At 41.2% G+C, this 25421-nt stretch overlaps 1 protein-coding gene across 1 annotated transcript in view; it reads right to left on the bottom strand.

The window, feature by feature from the left end:
- The window catches only part of STKLD1 (serine/threonine kinase like domain containing 1), a 53585-nt gene that overhangs the window by 4819 nt on the left and 23345 nt on the right, over positions 1-25421 (bottom strand). The window contains exons 5-14 of the mRNA XM_078149972.1: positions 24326-24431; positions 23751-23821; positions 22097-22212; positions 19919-20037; positions 14852-15015; positions 13604-13734; positions 5611-5694; positions 3847-3963; positions 2296-2433; positions 1671-1799 (exon numbers count right to left, since the gene is read on the bottom strand). Coding sequence (XP_078006098.1) covers positions 1671-1799; positions 2296-2433; positions 3847-3963; positions 5611-5694; positions 13604-13734; positions 14852-15015; positions 19919-20037; positions 22097-22212; positions 23751-23821; positions 24326-24431 — 1175 coding nt within the window. The remainder of the gene's footprint in view (positions 1-1670; positions 1800-2295; positions 2434-3846; positions 3964-5610; positions 5695-13603; positions 13735-14851; positions 15016-19918; positions 20038-22096; positions 22213-23750; positions 23822-24325; positions 24432-25421) is intronic.

Below are 25421 nucleotides of genomic sequence, written 5' to 3' on the forward strand. Positions count from 1 at the left end.
TGTCCAAATATAGAAAGCTATTTAAGGACATTAAAAGAGCACATAGCATTTATATAGCTTTTTGAGGTTGCAGAGCACCTCATTTGCATTCACACATTTGGTCTTCACAACAGTTCTGTAAGGTTGGTCATGTGGGTATTTATTATCCCCATGTTCACAACTAACAACAAATCCCCATTTTACAGATCAAGGTACTGAGGATGTGAGCTGTGGGGAGGCTTACCTACAGTCACATGACTGGTATTAGGGGCAGGTTTCAGAACCAGGTACTGAGCAGACTTCTCCTAACTCTAAGCTCAACATTCTTTCCTCTACACTGTTGTCGCTGCTGTTATTATTTTTGCTGTGTCATGTCCACCTCTTTGTGCCTCAGTTTGGGGTTTTCTTGGCAAGGATACTGGAGTGCTTTGCCATTTCCTTCTCCAGCTTATTTTACAGAAAAGGAACTAAGGCAAACAGGGTTAAGTGACTTGCCCAGGGTCACCCAGCTATAAGTGTCTAAGGTCAGATTTGAACTCACAAATATTAGTTTTCCTGACTCCAGGTTCCACACTCTACTCACTATGCCACCTCACTGCCCCCCACTACACCATACCACCTCTGAAAACCAACATAAGGCTTTGTTTATGGTAATTACTTAATGAATACTTGATTTACCAGTTCAAACTGAGATGTCATATGTATAAAGAAGGCTGCTTACAATATAAATGTGAGGTTACTTCCCTTACTAATGACACCAGTTTGTTCAAACATGTTCGATTCTGAAGGTGGCTTCCACGTATGGTGCTGTATCTTATTTGGTCTTCATGTGAAGCAGGCAGGGATCATCTGCCCCCTAGTATTCCCATTGTCCCCATTTGTGTGTAGGGGAGGTTCCTGTACCTTGGCTGTGCTATACATGAACACACAGACTCCCATTTTCTTCCTCTTCCACTGTGACTCCTATTCTCTTTTTTTTTTCAAGGCAATTGTGATTAAGTGACTTGCCCAACGTCACACAGCTAGTAAGCATCAAGTGCTTGGTCTGAGGTCAGATTTGAACTTAGGTCCTCCTGACTTCAGGGCCGGTGCTCTATCCACTGCGCCACCTAGCTGCCCCAACTCCTATTCTCCATGTCCCAGGTCAAAAGCTAGCCAAAGAGAAATCTTTGGATACACAACAAAGACCCAAGCACCTGGGTCAGCCCACACATGGCACGGATGTGATTAGAGTCATGAGTTTGATCTTCATGGGGACTGATCAGTTTCATTCTGTTTCCTGAGCCACAGACTGCCCCCTGAAGTCTGCCGCCAGGCACTTTAAGAAATTTAATCCATTGATTATTATGGGCCATAAGTAGAAAACAATAGGGATAAATACAATTGGGAATAACTCATATTTCCATAGCATTTGAAGGCTTAGTACAACCATTCCTCATTACTAGATAACATGTTTCACATCCCATAGCTTTGTGGGAATGATGGAATGCTATTAGTAATCTGGTCCAAATGGTTGAAGACAAGTTACAGAGCTTGGTTTACCTTGATGTGTCCAGGGACCAGAAAATGAAAGACTCTTGAAGCTTCTCAATTAGCCCTGGCTCTCAAGGGAGGAGATTACTCGGGGGGGGGGGGGAGTTTAGGAGGAGGAGCCTAGTAGATCAAGTCCAGAGTTTGAGGGGCCTACTCACCATTCACTGTGAGGCTCCAGAGGAGGCCCAAACAAGATAAGCAGATCTGCTTATTATGCGGGAAATTATTCAGACACTCATTGATGTCAGCAAACATACAAAGGTTCTGGAGGTGCTCCATTGAAGCTTCTAACAAGGACAGATATGAAAGGTGTTTTTCAGTTACAGCCAAAACTGCTTGAGGTTAGAGACAAAGCCCAGTGTTTTGTCTGCTCCTCCACACTAACTAGGACAAGATCATCACATCACAGGAGCCCAATCAGTCCTTGGCCTCCTAGGAATCGAGCTAGAATATGCCTTAGAGATCACCTAGTCTACCTTCTTTAATTTAAAGAGAAGAAGCTGAGTGTTTCAGTTAAGTGAGCTGGGAAACACAGGGATGAGATTCACAGCTGAGATTCAAACTCAAGGCCTCTGACTCCAAATCCAATGTTCTTTCCACTCCACCACACTATTTGTTGTACCATGCCTCCCCTGCCAAAGGCCTCGGGGACCTCAGCCTCAGGATGCTACATGAAACACTCTGACCGAAACAAAAGCAAAAAACTGTTGCACATTTTCCCGGAGTTTGGTTACATGGGAAGAGACAGAAGGAAGTCGAGACAGGGATGGAGGAAAGTCCTACCATTGGATGAAATAATCAAAAGCATTTGGCAGACCATGGAGAGCAACTCTTCATTGGTGGGGTAGTTTCGCCAGGTGGAAAGCAGGGCGTCGACAACATGTTTTTCATTCGGTACATTATCTGGATGATCTAAAAGGGCTGCCCGGAGCAAATGGAAAGAACATTTTAATTGCTTAATACAATAATGATACCTTCATTCATAGAGTAATTTTATCTTTACATTAAGATCTCCTACCACATCATGTCCTCCCAACATTCCTCTGAGGTAGGCCTGGGCAGAGATCATTAGCTCCATTTTGCATATGAGAAAACTGAGGCCTAGGGCAGGGAAATTACTTGCCCAATGTTATTCAGCGATTGAGTCAGGAGCAGAACCTAGGTCTCCTGAACTAGAGCCCCAGGCTTTTTCTATCAGATCATGCCTGCCTCTCCACCTGCCCTGATGCATCTCCCTGGATGAAGTCCAGTTCATTCAACTCTATTTCCTGCCTTTAGCAGGTACATACATTAGATCCTCTTGACACTGTCATTCTGGGCCATAGGTGGGAAGCAATCTTGGTATAATGTGAACAGTCCAGACTGGGAAGCCAAAGTAGAGGCCAGAGGAATGTATAGGTACGAGGATCCAGAGATTGACTTTGGGTCAGTAATAGAGGGCTCAGCCCACATAAGCATGCAAGAGCACAATGAAGACAAGTAAGGTCAAGTGGCAAAGCCACTAGGGTATGCAAAGTAGGCATCCCCCCACACCACATCCATAGAGAGGTACACTTTTGGTTTTCATTTTTTATAAATGCTTTTATTCATAATATAATACAATATAATATAAATCTCTACTCTTCAGGGACGCAGGTATTCTTCAATGGAATGTAATCTTGAGAGCAGAAATGGTTTTTTTTTTTTACTTTGTATCCCCAACAACCAACACCGTCCCTGGTACATAGTAGATGCTTAATAAATATTGATTGATTGATTGATTTTGTGATAAGTTACTATATAGGGAGGCTCAAAACTTCTAAGGGGCAGTTCCACACAGGGGCATGAGCTTTGGCTAGAACCCATAAATACCTTGTTCCAGAATTGAGTGGACAGATAGGAAGTTAGTGGACAAGTCCCATGGGTATAGAGAAGGGAGCGAGGGTTTTATTAAGTGCCAACTATGTGGTAGGCATTGTGCTTCACAGATATTATCTCATTTGATCCTCACAACAACCCTGGGAGGTAGGTGTTATTTGCCCCAGTTTATAGTTGGAGAAACTGGGGTTAAGTGACTTGCCCAGAATCAGAGAACTAGTAAGTGTCTGAAGCTGGATTTGAACCCAGGCCCTGCACTCTAGCCAGTGTGCTGCTGGCCAGAAAACACGAAGTAGATAAGTTTAGAGGAGCCAGTGGACCTGAACAGCTGAGTCACTTTGCTGCCCCAGCTCTGGCTGCCTTTACACCCCTCCTGTGCCATTCATCCAGGGTCAATTTCTTAGTGAAACCAGTCAGAGGACAGCCAGCATCAACGCACCAGGGTAAAGAGCTGAAGGAAACTCTTGATGGACATACCTTTGCTCAGAACTTTGGACAGCAACTTGCAGGCACACATCTGGATCTGGAGGTTGTTCTGGTGGCTCAGAATGATGGTTGCCACTGATTCCACCACATCAAAAATCCATGGCAGACCTGGGCAAGGAGGAAGGGGAGAAGGGTGAAGGCCAAGACTGAGCCTTTGGAAGGGCTGGAGACTGGGGAAGGACCACAGGGAGAAGTGCACACTGGACCAGGGATGCATTCCAGAACTAGAAGAATGCCTGTGAGCAGTGACCAAAGCTATTAAGAGTTTAAACAAAGGCTTCACTCCTCTGGTGGCAGGGCCATCACTAAGCCATTCAGAAGCTAGTACAGTTAAAGAAGGTTTGGGGTCAACTTTTTAAAATGCTGATTTTGAAAACCAATACTCTGACTCCCTCAGCTACCCACTGGGAGAAGGGGTTCCCCTCCTCTGGGCTCTGCTCAAACCACAGCTCTGAAAATAGTCTAGGGGATGCTGGATGAGAAGGGTGCCTAAGAACCTGATAATGAGTGGTCACCTGGCTCCTACCTAAAAACCTTATGATCTATGGAAAATCACCTCCATACTTAAAGAGCTGCATGACTCCAGGCAGTTCCTACATAGGAAACTTGCATTGTGGTTATATTTCTGGGGTTATATTACCCATGCAACAGGGGTCCAAATGTTGTCTAGATGGATAGATATGTTCAATGCATTGATGGTTTTGGGAAAAGGGAATAGGACCATTCTCTCCTATTCTCACCACTCTTCTCCAATCCTTCATACCACTCCCATTGAAACATGAAAGAGATAATATTACAAACAGGTAAAACTTCATTCTGTTTTACACGTTAGGAATTAACTTAGAGGACTTTTGTGCTCCAAAGGATAGGAAAGGTTAAAAAAAATAGCAGGTTTTGGAAAAGTTTAAGCATATCCCCAGAGGACAGATCCATAGTGGGTAATTAAGGCCAGGAGGAAAGGTGATGTTTGGCAATGTCCCTAATGACTGTGCTGGCCTACACTAACCCATTTTTCCCCATCAAATCCATGATCCAGAGCTGCAGGGAACAAGATGTTGAGTCAATGGTGTGCTGATAAAAATGTTTAACAACTAACTCCCCACCAAAAAAATTATACCCAGGATACATTTCTATAGATGTTATTTATTTATTTTTTTAGGCAATTGGGGTTAAGTGACTTGCCCAGGGTCACACAGCTAGTAAGTATCAAGTGTTTGGTCTGAGGCCAGACTTGAATTCAGGTCCTCCTGACTTCAGAGCTGGTGCTCTATCTACTGCGCCACTTAGCTGTCCCCCCTTTTTTTATTTTGGAGGCAATTGGGGTTAAGTGACTTGCCCAGGGTCACACAGCTGGTAAGTGTCTGAGGCTGCACTTGAACTCACATCCTCCTGACTCCAGGGTGGTGCTCTATCTACTCTGCCACCTAGCTGCCCCAGGGACACACTTTAAATTTAATCTGCATCATTAAAATTTTCTTCATCACTTTCTCAAGTCTAAATAATCATCAGAATAATAAATTAAGCTCTGATTTGTTGGTTTGCCAATTTCTGAAGTGTGAATACTCACACTGAAAATTTAACAATAGGCTCTCCTGGGCCAGTAGAAGAGCTGGCTGCAACATACCCCTGGTGGGGCCTAGCATATTACACAATATTCATTCTGTTCAGTAGTCCTCCTTTATTCACACCATCTGATCTTTGCTGAGCAGAGTTGGGGGAAGGATGAAGGGTTATGGAAAAAGGAAGGGCCCTTACCTTCATCTTGGTCAACTAAAACCAGAAGTTGTTCTAATGCCTTGATCTGCACCTCAGGTCTGTCCAAGAAGCAATTCATGACCTCTGCACAAAACAAAACAGTACAAACTCTTGTTCAGGATTCCCCAGCAAGATGAGCTTTAGTGAAAGTAAAGGCTCTTTGAAATCTCCATGTTGAAAAAAAAAATCCCTCTTTGGCAAAGATCTCCTGTGACAGGCCAAAGATCTCTTCCAGGCTTTTTTGTTTTTTGTTGTTTTCCTCTCTAATGAAGCAGTGGCACACAGGAGAAAACGATTTGACCTAGGAATCAGGTGACTTTAACTCTAGTCCCAAGTGTGATCCTAACTGCCTGTTGCAAATTTAGGCAAGTAATTTTCCCTCTCTGGGCCTCAGTTTTCCCATCTGTAAAATAAGTATATTGACCTGTAAAATGAGAGGAGTGGACTAAATAGTCTTTATATCCTTTCTAATTCTGATATGCTATGTTCTAAGGTCCCTCTTATCTCTGACATTCTATGTTCTAAGGCCTCTTCCAACTCCAACATTCTATAATTTTATGAGCAAAATTCAGTGACCTGTATTATTCTTTCTTTCTACCTATGATCGCTTATAGTTCACAGTTTCTATTTCAAGAAATTCCAAGGGAACAATTATGGTAGATGGGAGCTTCCTTTGAGAGGGGGTACCATAGGTATTAGTTAGTATTGCTAGGAAAAAACAGAGTCAGTCAATCAGCAAGTATTTATCATGTGGCAAGAATGGTGACAAAATTAAAATAGTTCCTGTCCTCAAAGAAAGGAGAAAATATATAATCCAGCCATTCCTAACCTGGGGTCTGTAAACTTGTTTTAAAAATATTCTGCTAAAGCTTTATGGAGAACAGAAGAATTCATGACCAAATAGGAGATAGAGAATATTACAAAAAGCAAAATGGATAACTTTGATTACATTAAATTGAAAAGTTTTTGCACAAACAAAGCCAATGCAAGCAAGATTAGAAGGAAGATAGAAAATTGGGAAAGAATTTTTACAACTAGTATCTCTGATAAGGGCCTCATTTCTAAAATATATAGAGAATTAAGTCAAATTTATAAGAATACAAGTCATTCCCCAACTGATAAATGGTCAAAGGATATGAACAGATGAATAAATTAAAGACATCTATAGTCATATGAAAAAATGCTCTAAATTGCTACTGATTAGAGAAATGCAAATCAAAACAACTCTGAGATACCACATCACACCTATCAGAGTGGCCAACATGACAAAACAGGAAAATGAAAAATATTGGAGAAGATGTGGGAAAATTGGAACACTAATGCATTGTTGGTGGAGTTGTGAATTGATCCAGCCATTCTGGAGAACAATTTGGAACTATGCCTAAAGGGCTATAAAAATGTGCCATACCCTTTGACCCAGCAATAGCACTTCTAGGGCTATATCCCAAAGAGATCATACAAATGGGAAAAGGACCCACATGTACAAAAATATTTCTAGCAGCTCTTTTTGTGGTGGCAAAGAATTGGAAATTGAGGGGATGCCCATCAATTGGGGAATGGCTGAACAAGTTGTGGTATGTGAACGTAATGGAATACTATTGTGCTATACGAAATGATGAGCAGGTGGACTACAGAAAAACCTGGAAAGACTTGTATGGTCTGATGTTGAGTGAGATGAGCAGAACCAAGAGAACGGTGTACACAATAACAGCCACATTGTGTGATGACTAATATTGCTAGACTTAACCCTTCTCAGCAATACAAGGATGTAAGACATCTCCAAAGGCCTCATGATGGAAAATGCTATCCACATCCAAAGAAAGAACTATGGAGTTTGAATACAGATTGAAGCATACTATTTGCCATTTTTTTTCTTCTGCTGTGTTTTGTTTCCTCTTTCTGGTGGTTCCTCCTATTGGGGGCTAACTAATTCTTACCTATAATATCACTAATGTGAAAATGTTTAATAGGAATATATATGTATAGCCTATATCAGATTGTGTGCCATCTTGGGGAAGGAGGTGAGGAGGAAGTGGGAGAAAAATTTAAAACTCAAAAACTTATGGAGGTGATTGTTGATAATTCAAAATAAATTAATTAAAAATTTTAAAAAAGAACAAAAAACAACCAGTAAAAAAAAAATTCTGATACCTGTATTTCAATATGATTGGTTTCCTTCGTATGCATTTAAAAATACTATTCTGTGACAATTCTACCTAAATTAGTTTATTTATTCAGTACCATACCAATCAAACTACCAAAAAATTATTATATAGAGCTAGAAAAAAATAATAACAAGATCCATCTGGAAGAACACAAGGTCCAGAATATCAAGGGACCTAATGAAAACAAATGCTAGGGAAGGTGGTCTAGCCATACCAGATCTTAAATTGAAGTGTAAAGCAGCAATCATCAAAACTACTTGGTTACTGGCTAAGAAATAGAGTGGTGGATCAATAGAATAGATTAGGTACACAAGACACAGTAGTCAATGATTATAGTAATCTGTTTGATAAACCCAAAGACCTCAGCTTCTGGGATAAAAACTCACTATTTTACAAAAACTGCTGGGAAAACTGAAAAAGAGTGTATAGCAGAAACTAGGCATAGACCAAACTTTTATACCATATACCAAAATAAATTCAAAACGGGTACACAATTTAGATATAAAGGCTGATACTATAAGCAAACTGAGAGAGCACGGAATAGTTTACCTGTCAGATTTATGGAGAACAGAAGAACTTATGACCAAACAAGAGACAGAGAACATTATGAAATGCAAAATGGATAATTTTGACTACATTAAATTGAAAAGGTTTTGCACAAACAAAGCCAATGCAACCAAGATTAGGAAGGAAACAGAAAACTGGGAAAGAATTTTTACAACCAGTAAGGGTTTTTGATAAAGTTTTATCAAAATTATATATTCTCTAAAATATAGAGAGAAATGAGTCAAATTTATAAGAATACAAGTCATTCCCCAACTGATAAATGGTCAAAGGACATGAACAGATAGTTCTCAGATGAAGAAATTAAAGCCATCTATCGTCATATGAAAAAATGCTTTAAATCACTACCGATTAGAGAAATGCAAATCAAAACAACTCTGAGATACCACATCACACCTATCAGAGTGGCCAACATGACAAAACAAGGAAATGATAAATATTGGAGAACATGTGGGAAAATTGGAACGCTAATGCATTGTTGGTGGAGTTGTGAATTGATCCAGCCATTCTGGAGAGCAATTTGGAACTATGCCTAAAGGGCTATAAAAATGTGCATACCCTTTGACCCAGCAATAGCACTTCTAGGGCTACATCCCAAAGAGATCATACAAATGGGAAAAGGACCCACATGTACAAAAATATTTCTAGCAGCTCTTTTTGTGGTGGCAAAGAATTGGAAATTGAGGGGATGCCCATCAACTGGGGAATGGCTGAACAAGTTGTGGTATATGAATGTAATGGAATACTATTGTGCTTTAAGAAATGAAGAACAGATAGACTTCAGAAAAATGTGGAAAAACTGGTATGGACTGATGCTGAGTGAAGTGAGCAGAGCCAAGAGAAGGTTGTACAAAGTAACAGCCACGTTGTGCAATGACTAATATTGATAGACAGCTCTTCTCAGCAATGCAAGGATCTAAGACACCTCCAAAAGTCTCATGATGAAAAATGCTACCCACATCCAGAGAAAGAACTATGGTGTTTGAATGCAGATTGAAGCATACTGTTTGCTTTTTTTTCTTCTGTTTTGTTTTGTTTATTTTTTCTTGTGGTTCCTCCTATTGGTTCTAAGTCTTCTTTACAACATGACTAATGTGAAAATGTTTAATAGGAATGTATATGTAGAGCCCATATCAGATTGCACGCCGTCTTGGGGAGGGAGGGAGGGGGGAAGGAAGAGGGAGAAAATGTAAAACTCAAAAGCTGAGGGAAGTGAATGTTGAAAACTAAAAATAAATTAATTTTTAAAAAATAAATAAATAACAAGAAATAAAAATATTATTCTGAGAAAGGGTCCATGGGTTTCATCAGACTGCCAGAGGGTCCATGACACAAAAAAGGTTAAAAATCTTTAATGAACATATAAAAATATATTAAAATATGCACTAACTAGATATAAGGTAATTTTTTTTTTAAGTGGGAAGGCACTAACAGCTGGAGTTGAGGTAAGGAATGTTGATCAAAGGGCAACTAGGTGGTGCAGTGGATACAGCACCAGCCCTAGAGTCAAGAAGACCTGAGTTCAAATCCAGCCTCAGACACATGATACTCACTAGCTATGTGACCCTGGGTAAGTTATTTAACCCCATTGCCTCACCAAAACACAAACAAACAAACAAACAAAAAGAATGTTGATCAAGAAAGATAGTGCTTGAGTTAAGCTCTGAAGGGAATTAAGAATTCTACAGGCAGAGGTAAGGAGATAGTAGGTTCCTAGCTTGGGGTACAGACCATGCAAAGGTACAGGGAGAAGAGACTGAGTGTCCCAGGTGAGGAATAGCAGAAGAGCAAAACACACTCAAGAAAACTTGTCATGGTCCTCCAATATTCAACACCTGCTCCTCTGGCCTCCTCGTGGAAGTCCAAAGAGGAGGTAATGAAGATAATGGGAAGATTATGTTTCTTTAAACAGAACAAATTTCTGTAAGTAACCCACTCCCAATGCTAATCTCCTAAGAATTCATTCAGAATAGAACATATGACTATCAGCCCAGGTGCAAAAAGTTGCAGCCCTGCCTGCAGAGGGAAGGATAGTTCAGATCAACAGTTCTCAAAGTGTGGTTCTCTGGCCCTTGGACATCTTCAAGATCCTGTCAGAGAATCTTTGAGATCAAAACTATTTTTGTAATAATAATAATACTAAGATTGTGTGACCCTGGGCAAGTCACTTAACCCTATTGCCTTGCAAAAAAAAATAATACTAAGATGATTTGCCTATTAAGATTCTCTTCCCTTGTCCAACCACACATCTACTTGAGGTTGGATTTCTTCATATACTTCAACCAGAACAACATATCACAATAGATCGAATGCAGAAACTGATATGAGAATCCAGTTATCTCCTATTAAACCAGACATTAAAAAAAATTGCAAATACATATAAAACAATGCCACTTTTCTCACTCTGTCTTTTGGCTTTGTAAAGTATAGCTGTTTTTCATTAAAACGCTATTTCTGTTAATGCATGACAAGTTAATTATTGTTATTTTTAAATGGATTAATAACTTTTTTAAATTATTGGTCTTAATTCCTAATTTGGTAAATATTGATAGACCTAACCTAAACAAAAGCTATTTGAGGTCTTCAATAATTTTCAAGAGTGTAAAGGGGTCCTAAGACCAAAACATTTGAGAACCACTAGATGATTAGAGAATGGAACTTCTAGTCCAGGCCATTTCCAAAAAAGGTCACAAACATATGCAAGTATTCCTTACTAAATTAAACTGGGGGCCAGGACTTCAGATATGAGTATGGCTGCTCTCAGAATTAACTTGAATCAAATCTAGGCTGGTCAGCTTGCTTAACATCAGCGAAATTTCATGCTGTATGATTTAGGAAAAAGAGCATCTGGTGAGAGAACTGTAGCCTCTTACCTGAGTCATACATGTTGGTAAACACAGAACAATGACTCACCAGCTCAGCCCCCCCCCCCCCACAGGAGATATAGGGTTTAGGTGGATCTCGAAGGATTTCAGCAAGAGGAGATAATGTAGGGGAGAGTATGGTAGGAGCAAGGATGCAGAGATAAGACAGTTCAAGCTGTGCTGAAGAGACAGACAATGAGAAGTTCAGTCTGGCTAAATTATAGGAGATGTGTAATGGGGCATTGGGAGAGAAGGCTGGAAAGGTGGGTTGGGGTCAGTGCATGGAAGGTTTTTAATGATGGGCACTGGAGTGCCCATCTGTGCACCACTGATGGCTTTTGAATAAGCAGAATCAGAATTGTGCTATAGGAAGATTAATTAAGCCTCCTTCACCCTCATGCTGCTTGACTTTTTGGCAGCATTTGAAATTCTTAACCACCCTTCCTTCCTGGACACTCTTTTTTTCCCTTGACCTCCATGACACTGCGCTCTCTTGGTTTTCCTCCTGCCTGTCTGCCCCCTCTTTCTTAGTCTCCTTCCCTGATTTATCCTTCTCTCATTTTGTGAGTGTCTGACATCACTCTGTCCCTATTTCCTCTTCATAACTTCACTCTCGGGAATAGTATCCACTCCCATGACTTCAACCAATGCTTCTATGCAAATCACTCCCAGATTCAATCTTTCCACTAAACTCCAGTCTGGCATCACCAATGAATGCTTAACATCTCCACTTGGATGTTCAGCAGGTATCTCAAACTCAATATATTCAAAACAGAACCTATCATTTTCCCCTCTAAATCTACCCCTCCTCCCAACTTCTTCTTTTTTTTTTTTTTGATGATACCACCATCCTCCTGGTCATCCATGCTTAAAGCTTTGATTTTTCCTTTTCATTCACACCCTCTATGGGGCAGGAAAGGACACGAACCTCAGCTTGGGGATAGGGCGACGGAAGCTTTATAGTGCTTCTTACACTCCTCCATTCTAATCCGTTCTCAACACCTATTGCTTTTGACCACTACAATGTGCCTTATGTCTATCCCCTCTTCTCCAATCACGCTGTCATTACTCTAGTGCAAGCCGCTATTGCTTCTCTATTGCATTATTGAAATGATCTCCTAAGTAGTCCCATGTCTCCATCTCTACTCCTTTCCAAACTAGCTTCCGTAACTGCCAAAATAATCTTTTGAAGGCAGAGGTATGAGCCTATGGCTCCCATGCTTAAATATTTCCAGGGCTCCCTACTGTCTCTAAGATAAAATACAAGGTCCTGGCACTTAAGGACCTCCACAACCTTTCCAGCTTTATTTCATGGGATTGCCTTTCATGCACTCTAAACTCTAGCCAAACTGGACCAGTAGTCTTCCCCATTGCATCCTGCCCTCTTCTACTTCTTGGCATCCTAAGTCATCCTCTATTCCTTGAACACATTGCCTCCACATTTCCACTTGTTGAAATCTTTCTCTTCTTGCAAGGCCCAGCTCAGGCATCTGTCTGCTCCTGCATGAAGCCTTCTTTGATCCACACTAGCTGAATAATCTCTCCCTACTCAGATTGTCCTAGACCACCTTGAACCTTTCCTTTGTTCCAATCACAGCCTGCCTTTCTTTATACTTATTTCTCTACAGGTTGTGTTCTCTCCCAGTGCCCTCCTCTTCCAAGGCAATTGTAAGAGCCCTGAGGGCAGGACGAGGCCAATATTCACATTCGGGTAGCTAGGTCTTTCCTCCCCTGCCCCAAATTCAGTCAGCATTCATGGTGATCCCACGGAAGCCTGGAGTGAGCCTACTTTCTGCTCAGCAGCCAATTTGGGAACTTTCTGTCATCACGAGGTACAAGTCTCCTAGTCTTGCTTGCATAGTGGGATTCAAGTTCTTCCCACATTGCCAAACAGCAGACCAGAACAAAGGAGAGATTATTTGCACATGGTCCAGTGAATGCCTCTCCAGGCCAGTTCATCGGCATTACATTGGCATGCTTTAAGACAAACACAGCATTTGGCACACATTGGGTGCTTAATGTTTGTTGAGTTGAATTGGCCCTAGGGTGCTAGATGGATTGAGGCCCACGGATTCAAGTGGGCCCAAGGCTCCCATTTTATCACTAAATCTGAGATTACAGTTCCATGGCAGTTGTTTCCATTGGGCTCCTTTTAGACCATAGGTCTCACATGTGAGGAGGTAGGGATGGAAGAGAGATGGACAAAACCTGGAACCAGCTCTCTGTGTCTAAAGAGTGCAGAGCAGGAAAGGACATGGATGGACTACAGCCTGGGGATAGGGCAGAGAGGCCTTGTGGTGCTTCTTGCACTTCTCCAAGTCATCTGATGGAGCCCACCTGATGGTCCCTGACCATTCCCTAACACCACCTATCCCCTTTGCTCCCTGCTCGTCCAGTAACCTATTACATTTGGGAGTCCTCCTTGCAACAGGGTTTCGGTGATAGATGCAGGCCACGGATGCTTTCTTTTAGACAGAGGTATGCCAGAAGCCAACAAACAATCACTTGCAAAGGGCAAATTCATTAGATTCCTGAGAAAGCAAAAGAGAACGAGGAATGAAGCCAGGAATCTACTATGAGCAAATAGTAATTAGAATAACTAACAATCAATACATGCTGTAGGTGATGGATTACAGTTTACCAAACATTTTTACACACAGTCTCCAACTGAAGCCTCACCAAGCCTTGGAAAGCAAGGTAAGTATTATTATCTCCATTTTAAAGATGAGAAAACTGAGGCCCAGAGAGCTCAAGTAACTTGCATAAGACCACCTAGCTAGCTCATGATGGAGTCAGGAATGGAACTCAGGGTTCCTGTCCCCTGAACCAGGACTTGGAACTCTATATTAAAATCATAGAATCACAGAATTTAGATGGAGAAGGGAATTCAGAAGGTATCTAATTAAATCCAGTTCTGAGCAGAAAGCTATCCTCCAATATCTCCAACAAGTGACCTTCTAGCTCATGCATGTAGACCTCCTATCAGAGGAATCCATCATCTCCCAAGGCAGCTCTTTTTTTCTATTTTCTTTTTTCCCCTACTTTCTACAATCTCTAATTTCTACAATTTATAATTTTTTATATTTTTTATATTTCTATTTTTAACAGCTACAATTGTTAACAGATGTTTCCTTTCACCCAATCTAAACCTGGCTTTTTTTTTTACCTTGCACTGTTTCTGCTCTGTGAGACCAAGTAGAACAAGTTTGAGCCTTAATCCACTTGTTAGCCCTTCAGACACTCAAAGGCAGCTATCCTGTTCTACCTAAATCTTCTCCTTGCCAGGCTAGACAACCCCAGTTCCTGTCACAGATTCTTGTCTAGCATCATCTCCAGTCCTCTTAGCATCCCCATCCCCCTTCTCTGGATTGGTTCTAGTATGACAATGCCTTTCCTAAAATGGAATATCTAGAACTGGACACAATAGCAAGGAGAAGGATGGCAAAACCAACATTTCCCTCTATCTGGACATTATGCCTCTACAAATGTCCCCTAAGATCACATTAGCTTCGTTGGCAGCTGCATTACACACAATGATGGTACCCCGCACCTATATAGAGCACTTCTGCTTATTGATTTTTTTTTTCAAAGTGCTTTCACATCAAGAAAAATAAGAGTGAAATTTTAAAACAAAAGCTCAGATCTCACTTTGCTGATATTCTGTCTTCTGGATTAATATGAAGCATTGCTATCAAAACATCAATAATGGGATCAGCTTTGGCTATATCATGCTTCCGAATTTTCTCCAATGCTTTTAGTAACTTTTTAGGATGTTCTCGAATTGCCACTCGTGTAGCCAAGGCATCAGCTTTCTGAGGAGAGAAAAAGGATATTCATTCATCCATAGACTCATGGAACATGAAAGACCCTTAGAACATCAAATCTTAGAATACAGAGCCAAGAGCAGAATGGACTTTAGAACATGGAATCAGAACAGAGAACCAGGAATGGTAGAGATGGAAGGGATCTATTCGTGCCCTTAACTTGTTAATGACCTCTATGCTCAGGGAATGGTGGTAGACAAATAAGACATGGTCCCAGCTCTCAAGGAGCTCAGTAGCAGTGATAATCCCACCATACTCTGTGTCCTGGTCAGATCCCATCTGCACTACTGTGTTCACTTCTGTCACCATATTTTACAAAGGATATTGATAGATGGGAGTACATCCAGAGGAGGACAAGTGGGATGGTGATGACATGATGAGATGGCTTTTTTCCTTGTCAATATCAAATCCTCTGCTTGTGCCCTTGATCCCATCCCTTTCTTTTTCTTCTTGGAAGCTGTTCCCCTCAACCCCTCCCCTCTCTTTCCCTAGTTTTCAATCTCCACATCCAGTGACTTCATTTCTGTTGCTCAGATCTCCTCCATCCTTAAAATAAACAAATGAAAAATCCTTTCTTAAACCTGGAAAGACTTACCCAAACTGATGCAAAGTGAAGTGAGCAGAATTAGAAGAACACTGTACATAGCAACAGCAATAGTGTGATGATCAGCTCTGAATGATTTAGCTATTCTCAGCAATACAATAATCCAAGACAATCCCAAAGGACTCATGATGAAAAATGCTATCCATATCCAGGAAAAGAACTGATGGAGTCTGAATGCAGATCAAAGCATGCTATTTTTCCCTTTCTTTATTTTTCACAGTTTTTTTCCCCTTTTGGTCTGTTTCTTCTTTCACAGCATGACTAATATGGAAATATGTTTTACATTATTGCACATACATAACCTATATCAAATTACTTAACATCTCAGGGAGGGGGGAGTTGAAGGAGGAAGTGAGTGGCAAAGAAGTCCAGAGCAGGGAAACGAGTACTTTCTTCTGAGGGATTCTAGGAAAGCTTTTAGGAAGAGGCAGCATTTGGAATGGTCCTTGAATGATAGATGAGATCTTGCTAGGCAAAAATAGGGAGGGAGAAAATTTGAACTCAAAATTTTTTTTAAAATGAATGTTTAAAATTGTCTTTACATGTAATTGGTTAAAAAAATATTTATTGGGGGGAGGGTAGTCAGAAGCAAAACACTTCTGAGGAGGGACAAGGTGAAAGGAGAGAGAGAATAGAATAAACGGGGGAAGGGGGATAGAATGGAGGGAAATACAGTTAGCAATAGTAACTGTGGAAAAATTTTTGAAGCAAGTTTCTCTGATAAAGGCCTTATTTCTCAAACATATAGAGAACTGAATCAAACATAAAAATAAGAACCATTCTCCAATTGATAAATGATCAAAAGATATGACCAGTTTTCAGACAAAGTAATCAAAGCTATCTATAGCCATATGAAAAAAATATTCCAACTCACTATTGATCAGAGAAATGCAAATTAAAACAATTCTGAGGTACTACTTTATACCTATTAGATTGGATAACAGGACAGAAAAGGTAAATGACAATTATTGGAGGGGATGTGGGAAAAATGAGACATTAATGCATTGTTGGTGGAGTTGTGAAACAATTCAACAATTCTGTAGAGCGATTTGGAACTATGCTCAAAGACCTATAAAACCATGCATGCCCTTCGACCTAGCAATACTACTACTAGGTCTGTATCACCAAAGAGATAAGAAACAAAAAGGAAAAGGACCTATGTGTACAAAAAATATTTATAGCAGCTCTTTTCTGGGGGCAAAGATTTAGAAATTGAGGAGATTCCCATCAATTGGGGAATGGCTGGACAAATTGTGGTATGTGATTAAGATGAAATACTGTTGTACTATAAGAAATGATGAGTATGATGCTCTCAGAAAAACCTGAAAAGACTTACATGTGCTGATGCAAAGTTAAATGTACTTTGTGTACAAAGTAACAGCAATACTGTAAGACGATCAGCTGTGAATGACTTAGCCATTCTCAGCAATACAATGAGCCAAGATAACTCTAAAGGACTTATGAAAATGCTATCCATCCCCAAAGAAAGAACTGATAGTGTCTGAACACAGATTGAAGCATACTTTTTTCTACTTTATTTTTCTTGAGGTTTTTTTTGTCTGTTTTCTTTCACAACATGACTATTATCATGTATAGCCTACATTAAGTTGTTTGCCTTCTCAATAGGGAGGCGGGGAGGGAGGAAGGGAAGAGAGAGAATTTGGAACTCAAAGTTTTAAAAACGAGTGTTAAAAATTGTTTTTAGTACAAGAAGTGAAGTTATTTGCCCAAAGTCCCACAGCACTTATTGGCAGAGCCAGAGAGAGCAATAATCCCCATGACACAGGGTTAAGTTCAGCTCTGCCTCTTAAGAGTCTTGAGCTTTCTTCAACACTTAACTTAGTGACTGAAAACACTTTTTTTAAACGGTCACTCCCTTTAAGTCCTCATCAGGATCCTCTCGCCATTCATTCTCATTCACTTTTCCTCATATGGTTATAGTTAGTGTGTACTCCATTCTTCTGCTTCTGCTTTTTCATGCTTCCTATTGATTCATTCATATCTTTCCAGCTTTATCTATTCTTCATATTTCTTGGTCTTAACTGCATGACAGTATTCAATTAGATGAATGTGCCATAAATTATTTTAATAGGATTTTATTTTTTCCCGGTTGCGTGTCAAGACAATTTTTGGCATTCATTTTTACAGGATTTTGAGTTCTGGTTTTTTCTCCTTCCCTCCCTCCCTCACCTCCCCTCTTCCTAAAATGGTGAGCAATTTGATATAGGTTGTACATGTGCTGTCGTGTAAAATGCATTTCCTTATTAGCCACATTGTGAAAAAAGAAACAGATCAAAAGGAGAAAAAAAACACAAAAAAATGAATAAAGTAAGTGGGAAAACATATGGTTTGGTCTGAAAAATTTGTTTTTACATGTAACTAGGGGAAAATAAAATACTAAATTAAAATGAATAAAATATTAAAAAAAACCTTTCATTAACCCTGTCATTAAAGCCAAACACCTAAAAAAAATTGTCTCCACTCATACCCTTTCGCACCTCTTCCTCCCTTCTTAACCCCTTGCAGACTGTTTTCTGAATTTTCATCACAGACTGCTGCCGTCTCTGGCATGTTTTTCTTACTCACCTCCATTTCTTGGTATCCTTAGCTCCTTTCTAGGCTTAGAGCAGGTATTGCTTCCCTCAAAAGGCCTCCTATGATTCTACTAGTCATTATTGAGTCATTTTAGTCCTGTCTGACTCTTCATGACCTCATTTGGGGTTTTCTTGGCAAAGACGCTGGAGTAGTTTGCCATTTCCTTCTCCAGATCATTTTGCAGATGAGGAAACTGAGGCAAATACAATTCAGTGACTTGCCCAGGATTACACAGCTAGGAAGTGTCTAAGGCCAGATTTGAACTCAGAGGGATGTCTTCTAGACACCAGGCCCGGGCTCTAACCACTGAACTATCCAATCTACTAATCTTAGTACTCTTTAGTACTCTATAATCAGCATTCAGCTAACTCTCCAATCACTTGTATTTATTTTGGCTGCATTCTGTATTTCCTTATCTGTGAACAGAAGCGCACATAGGGCAAGGACTAACTCAGTTTTGTCTTTTTGTTTCCGGTGTCTAGGTAATAAGTGCTTGGTCTGTTGACTAAAGGCAACAAAGATGTAAGAGGCTGTAGACTTTGCCTTATGTGGATTAGATGAAACAATTAGGAACATTTAAGCTTGAGAAAAGAAGACTTGGGGGAGAAGAGATATCATATAAAAGGAGAGAGTGGGGCAGCTAGGTGGTGCAGTGGATAGAGCACTGGCCCTGGAGTCAGGAGGACTTGAGTTCAAATGTGACCCTGGGCAAGTGACTTAACCTCAATTGCCTCCAAAAAAAGGGGGGAGGGGGACTAAATTTGTTTTGCATGTCTGTCTGTAGAGGGACAGACAGACTCTGTAGAGGGTAGACTTAGGAGCACTGCATGGGAGTTGGTTGCCAAGAGGCAGCGTTAGACTGTAAGGAAGAATGTCCTAAGAACTGGAGACATCCCAGTTGACATTGGCAGTTAGAAGTAGCAGGTTTCCCTTCACTGGAGATATGCAAGCACAAGCTAGATGACTCCTCATCCAGGGAGGAGTGGCCAGGGAAATTCTTGTTCCGGTATGACCCCCAGGCGTGCACCCAACTCTAAGATTCTGTGCGATGATGTGTACATGCATGACATAGGATGTCCCAAAAGTCTTAGGGGCATTTTAAGTTTCATATCTTTAAATTCTTTATTATTATGAGCCTTAATAGCTTAAAGCTTCACTAAGGCTTTTGGGTCACCCTGTATACTACAAGGCAGTATATGATGAATACCATGAAAGAAGTACTAATACAGTGGCAAAAGAGACCAGAGCAGGGAGAAGAACACTTCCTGCTGAGGGGTCCTAGGAAAATCTTTTGGTAGAGGAAGCATTTGGGATGGTTCTTGAATGAGGGATGGGATCTTGCCAGGCAAAAATAGGCAGAAGGTGAAAGGGTTACAGGCAACATAAACATGGAGAACGAAGGTGTGGAGTGAGGAGGCACCCAGGGAGCCTAGGGAGGACCCTGTCAGTATGACAAATGGGACAAGAGGAAACTTTGGGGGGGGGAAAGGGAGAGGTGAATGGCTCAGTTCTTAAAGTGCACAGGACAAGGGTTTGCCCAGAGCCTACCCCTTCACTTAAAGCATGAGAAGGGATGAGACAAGTGGTGTTTGGTGAAGCCCAAGGCAGCTGCTCTGCTCACCAGCTGCTTTCATCCATCTAGTGGAAGACCTAAGAAGGTAAGTAGGGGAAAGAGCTTGCTGGGGGACTCACATTCGTATAAGAACAACTGGCCATGTCCAGGATGATGCAGCCAAGAGACCAGATGTCTGATTTAGGGCTGAATATGAACTCAAGAGCTTCCGGAGCCATCCAGGACTTGAAAGTTGGGTCTGTTGGGAACAAGTTGGGGAAAACAGGGTGAGTTCTGGTGGCCCATCTTGGTGTAGAGAACTAAGCTCCTAAAACAGCCTTGGAAGTGACCTAGTCTACTGGCAATCTCCCACATCAGACACACCCAAAGAGAAGACCCCCAGCCCATATCACACTTGCTGCTACGGAGAAGGCTGGGGTGGGGCTGGATGGACGGACATCAACACTACCACACTGGGCCAGATATAGTCTAACTAGCCTAGGATGCTCCTTGTGACGGGGGCACCAGAGGTCCTCGAATCACAGAAAGTCAGAGCTAGAAGGTATCTTAGAAACGATCTAGTCTCATCTGATCATTAAAATATTGGTGAATTGGGATATATATTGTAAAAGGGCATAACCATCCTCCTTGCTATTACTTTCAGTGTCACAGATTAGAGACATCTCCCAGACATCCCATTTCCTTTACTAACCAGTTACAGACATCATGAAAAGAGGATAGTGTTCTGCCACTTACTAGCCCTATAACCCTGGGCTAGTCATTTTACAACTCTAGACTACTTTCCGCATCTGTAAAAGAGATAATAATCCCAGCCCTTCATATTTCATTTGTTATTACTAAGTTCTAGATCATATAATGGAGGTGAAAGTGCTTTGAGCACGTGAAGGTGCTATGTCAATATGAACGATTATTCTTGTTGTTGTTACAAATGCAGGGCCTAATACAGTATCTCACACATTAGCAAGTGTTCCACAAAAATTTGTTCATTGACTGAATGAATGAAATGTATCACACTAGCTGTGTGATCTTGGGCAAGTCACTTAACCTTGTTTGCCTCAGTTTCTTCATCTGTAAAATGAGCTGGAGAAGGAAATGGCAAATCCCAATATTTTTGCCAAGAAAACTCCTAAAAAGGGTCAGGAAGGATCAGACGTGACTAAAAAAAATGACTAAATAACAACTTCTCCAAAAGGTTAAGAATTTGTTGGCCACTGTCTGAGGTGGCTGTGCCCTGGGTGGTCAACAGAGGTTGCTTGAATAATCTCATTTGAAAGGAAATGGTGAATTCTTTCTCTTAGAGAATCATTAGATCTAGAATTGGAAGGGACCTCAGAGGCCCTCAGCCCAACTTCCCTATTTTACAGATCAATCAATAAACATTTATCAAGTGCCTACTATATTCTAGGTACTATGCCAAGCTTTGGGGATACAAAAAGGGGCAAAAGATAGTCCACACCCTCAAAGAGTTTACAATCTAACAGGGAAGACAACATGCAAACAAATATATACAAAGCAAGCTTTATACAGGATAAATAGAAAATAATTAAAAGCAGTGGAATTAGTTAACGCTTTCTATAGAAGGAGGGATTTTAGCTGAGACTTAAAGGAGACAAGAGAGGGAAGTAGACAGAGTGGAGGAGAATGTTCCAAACACGAGAGGCAGCCCAAGAGACAGAGTGTGTTGTCCGCAGAGTGTCCAGGAGCCTGTGTCACCGGATCGAACAGTACACATTGGACAGTGAAGTGTCAAACAACTAGAAAGGCAGGAGGGGGTTAGGTTATGGAGGGCTTTGAAACCAAACCCCAGAAAGGGGAAATGATTTACCAAAATCTCATAGGTAATTAGTAGCAGAAGTAGGACTGGAGCCCTGGTCTTTTAACTCCAAATCCAGGATGACTTCTTCTACATCATGCTGCCTCTAAAGTTTTGTCATTTGATTGCTGATGTTGTAACTTACACATGTGCAATATTTGATCAGCCATCGTATCTTTGTGTTCTTTTTTGGTGTGGTTAACATTGAGCTCTTGAACTGGATATATGGATAGCACTCAGCCTACCATCCTAGAAGCTTCATTTGTTGACTCAACAACTAGGCATCCACCACGTGTCCAAAAACCTGCCCCATAATGAGCTGGGCACACTTTGGCATTTGGAGAAGGCGATGGAACTTAGGGTTACTTTAGTTTGCCAAAACCCAGTCTGATTCCATTTTGAGCAATAGCAGTGATGTCTCCAGCAGCTCTTGAAAATGCTGGATATTGCTTCACAAAACCACTGGGGGCCAGGCAAAAACTACCTTCTAGGGCTCGGATCTTCCACTTTGCCTCATCTAGCATCAGAGTTTCCACACTCAAGTCCTCCAGCATGCAGTAGCTTTCACCTATCAATATGATGTTGGATGGTTTGATGTTCCTGAAATAAAAACGAGGGCACTATCTCTTCAAATTGCTTCTGGGTGCAGATAACAAAGCAACAGCAGCAGCAGCAACAGCTCACCCATCTCCACCCTTGTCCCTTGACCCACAAACCCAATACTCACATCCCCTTCTCTTTAAAATCCCATTAGGCTTATGGTATTTATTGAAGACAGAAGCCCTCTCTGCCATATAACTCACATATTTTTCTATTCTCACAAAATTTAGGCTCCCAAGAGGAGGCTGGTAGCACAGTAGATAGATAGAACACTAAGCATGGAGTAAGGAAGTCCCGAGTTCAGGTCCAGCCTCAGATGCTTACTAGCTATGTGACCCTAAGCAAATCACTTAATTCCTGTTTGCCTTAGTTTCTTCAGCTGTAAAATAGGGATAATAATAGCACCTATTTCCCATATTTATAAAAACACTCAGTACAGTGTCTAGGGCAGCTAGGTGGCTGGATAGACAGAACACTGGGCCAAGAGTTAAGAAGATTCGTCTTCCTCAGTTCAAATCCAGCTTCAGATACTTACTAGCTGTGTGACCCTGGGCAAGTCACTGGACCATGTTTGCCTCAATTTCCTCATCTGTAAAATGAGTTGGAGAAGGAAATGGCAAACCACTCCAGTGCCTTTGCCAAGAAAATCCCAAATTAGGACATGAAGAGTCAGACCCAAGTGAAATGACTGAACAACAACAGTGTCTGTCCCATAGTAGGTGCTATATACATGGTTATTCCATTCCCTTCCCCTTCCAAGGCTTTTGAGCTGAAAGGGACCTCAGCAGTCACCTAGACTTACCTCTTCATTTTACAGAAAGAGTTAATTGAGGCCCAGAGGAATAAAGTGCCTTGCCCAAGGAAGAAAAGCATTACAGTTAGGAATATTAAAGCTCATCTCTAAATACTGGCAGCTCTCAACCTCAAACTACATACTGCCTCACCAAACAGAGAGCAAAGATTACCAACAGGGCTTAATCTTGTTTGCTTGGATTCTTGTTATCTGGCATCTTGTACTTTAGAATAGTCCACGCCTGTCTGTTCACTTTGATGCAGGAGTAAGAAAAGAGCCCGGTTGCAAAGGTTACACTGATGACATTTTGCCTCTCTGCCTATTTCCCAGAGCTTCTTTGTTGTTTAGTCACTTTTCCACTGAAACATATGAGTTACCAACAATAGCGTTCTTCTCCTCTGTGTGGAGCCCAGAGAATCATGGACTTGAACCAACCTCCCTGCCTCCTTCAGACTCTGGCTGTTCTCCCAATCTCTCTTACCCATATGTTAGTCAACTACTTCAGAAGTGAGAGGCAGTTCATGCCATTGGAAAGAACTGATCTAGGGAGTCTAAAGAGCTGTGCTCAAGATACTAACTGTGCAACCCACGGCAATCCCTTGACCTCTCTGGAGATAATAATAGTTTAATTCCCTGCCTTATAGGATCTTCATGAGGAAAGTAAACTTTACAGGGCTCTACAAATGGAAATGATTATTTAGTAAGAAAGGAGCCACCTACAAAAAAGTCTAGAATTCCCAGTCACCTGTGAATCACATTCATCTGATGCAGGTATGCCACGGCATCCAATACCTGTCCCAGGAATTTTTCCATTATCTGAGAAAGAATCCACAGAATCACAGAGCTAGAAGAACCTTGGGAGAGGCCTTCCCTCTGTCTTCAGACAGGCCAGTGTCTAAACCAGCTGGGAGAGATGGTTGTCTCCTTTCTCCTTGGGACATATCTGAGGATTGACAAGGGCTAACAAGAAAAAACACAGAAGAACCAAAACCAGCTACTCTCTTTTTTTATAGTGAATCCATAGTATCTGTGTGACCAGGCAAATGAACATAGCTCAAAGGATCCTAAGGGCATGGTGACTACTCAAGACACTGGTGAAATCTGCCAAAAGAAGAAGGATGGTGTAGGTGCTACCTGTTTCACAGATGGACATGGTTTGATTTAATTAACAGCAGAGAGGAGCTACGCTCTGTCAAGCCTGATGCCCCCACCCCATATAAGGTTCTTGTTTCCCTTTTTACAGCTTATGGGCTGAGTGAGAAGGGAGGGAAGAGGTTCCAGTGGGCCTCCTTTAGAACGAGCTTCTCTAAAGGATTTTACCATTAGGTCCATTTTCTTCTTCAGGTCTCTATGTGCCGCAATCAGATCACTTAAGTTTCCTTTCTTTGAGTACCTCATCACCAGGCAAAGAAACAAGAGAGGAAATCTGCAAAAGAGAGTATCCCTGGTTTAGCACCAGTCCTGCCATGATATCCAGCATTTGGGATACAGCTTATATGTATAATGAGCCTTTGATCACAGAATCTTAGAACTGGAAGAGACCTTAGAATAGACTGTTAGAGATGGAAGGAGTCTTTGCAATGATTTTGTTTAGCTGATCATCGACCTAGAGATGGAAGAAGGAAACTAAGGGGACATCTAAGCCAACCCATCATTTGAAATTGGCCTAGAGAGGTTGTGACTTGTTCAAAGTCACACAGGTATTAAGTGTCCAAGGCAGGATTTGAACTGAGGTCATATGACTCTAGGACTGTTTCCATTGTACCACTCAGTCCCTCAAGATCCCCTGGTAGAGCTCAAAAATTCATCTGGTAAGCCATTTGCTGCCACCATTCATCCTTCTTTCCTATGACTCACTCTCCCAGGCTTGCTAGGATTCCCAGTAGGAAATAAGTTGGTCAATCAATCAATAAGTATTTAATTTAAAATGCAGTTAGCAATGGAACCCCTTTCCCAATCTGCTCAGGGATTTTACTGCCACATGTCTACCTTCCTCAGCATTCACCTCTCCTTGGTCCTCATCATTGGTAAGCAGTAAGTGAGTGGACAGAGGGACTGGGCCAACTTTGGGGGAAATTAAAAACAAGCTCCTCCTCACAAAAATAAGAGCTCCTTGATTTAGTCCAGTGGTCCTCAAACTTTTCCACAGTGGTCAAAGCTTTCAGGTTAAACAAAACTCTGTCAGGACCCTTGTAGTAAAATCCTCTGTAACTATTATTTTTAATGACCATTAGCAATCAACAGAAGGATCATTTAAAACAACAGCAATAACAAACTTGGGGTGTTTTAGGGTTCCTTGCAGCATGGTTTGAGAAATACTGAACCTGTCCAATCCCTTCACCTAAGAAAAGAAGAAATGACTTAGAGCAGAGGCAGAGCAGAGAGTGGCAGAATTGGGACTTGAACCCGTGTTTTC

The sequence above is a fragment of the Phascolarctos cinereus genome, unplaced genomic scaffold, assembly GCF_003287225.1.
Source record: "Phascolarctos cinereus isolate Bilbo 61053 unplaced genomic scaffold, phaCin_HiC Scaffold_2;HRSCAF=192, whole genome shotgun sequence".
NCBI lineage: Eukaryota > Metazoa > Chordata > Mammalia > Diprotodontia > Phascolarctidae > Phascolarctos > Phascolarctos cinereus.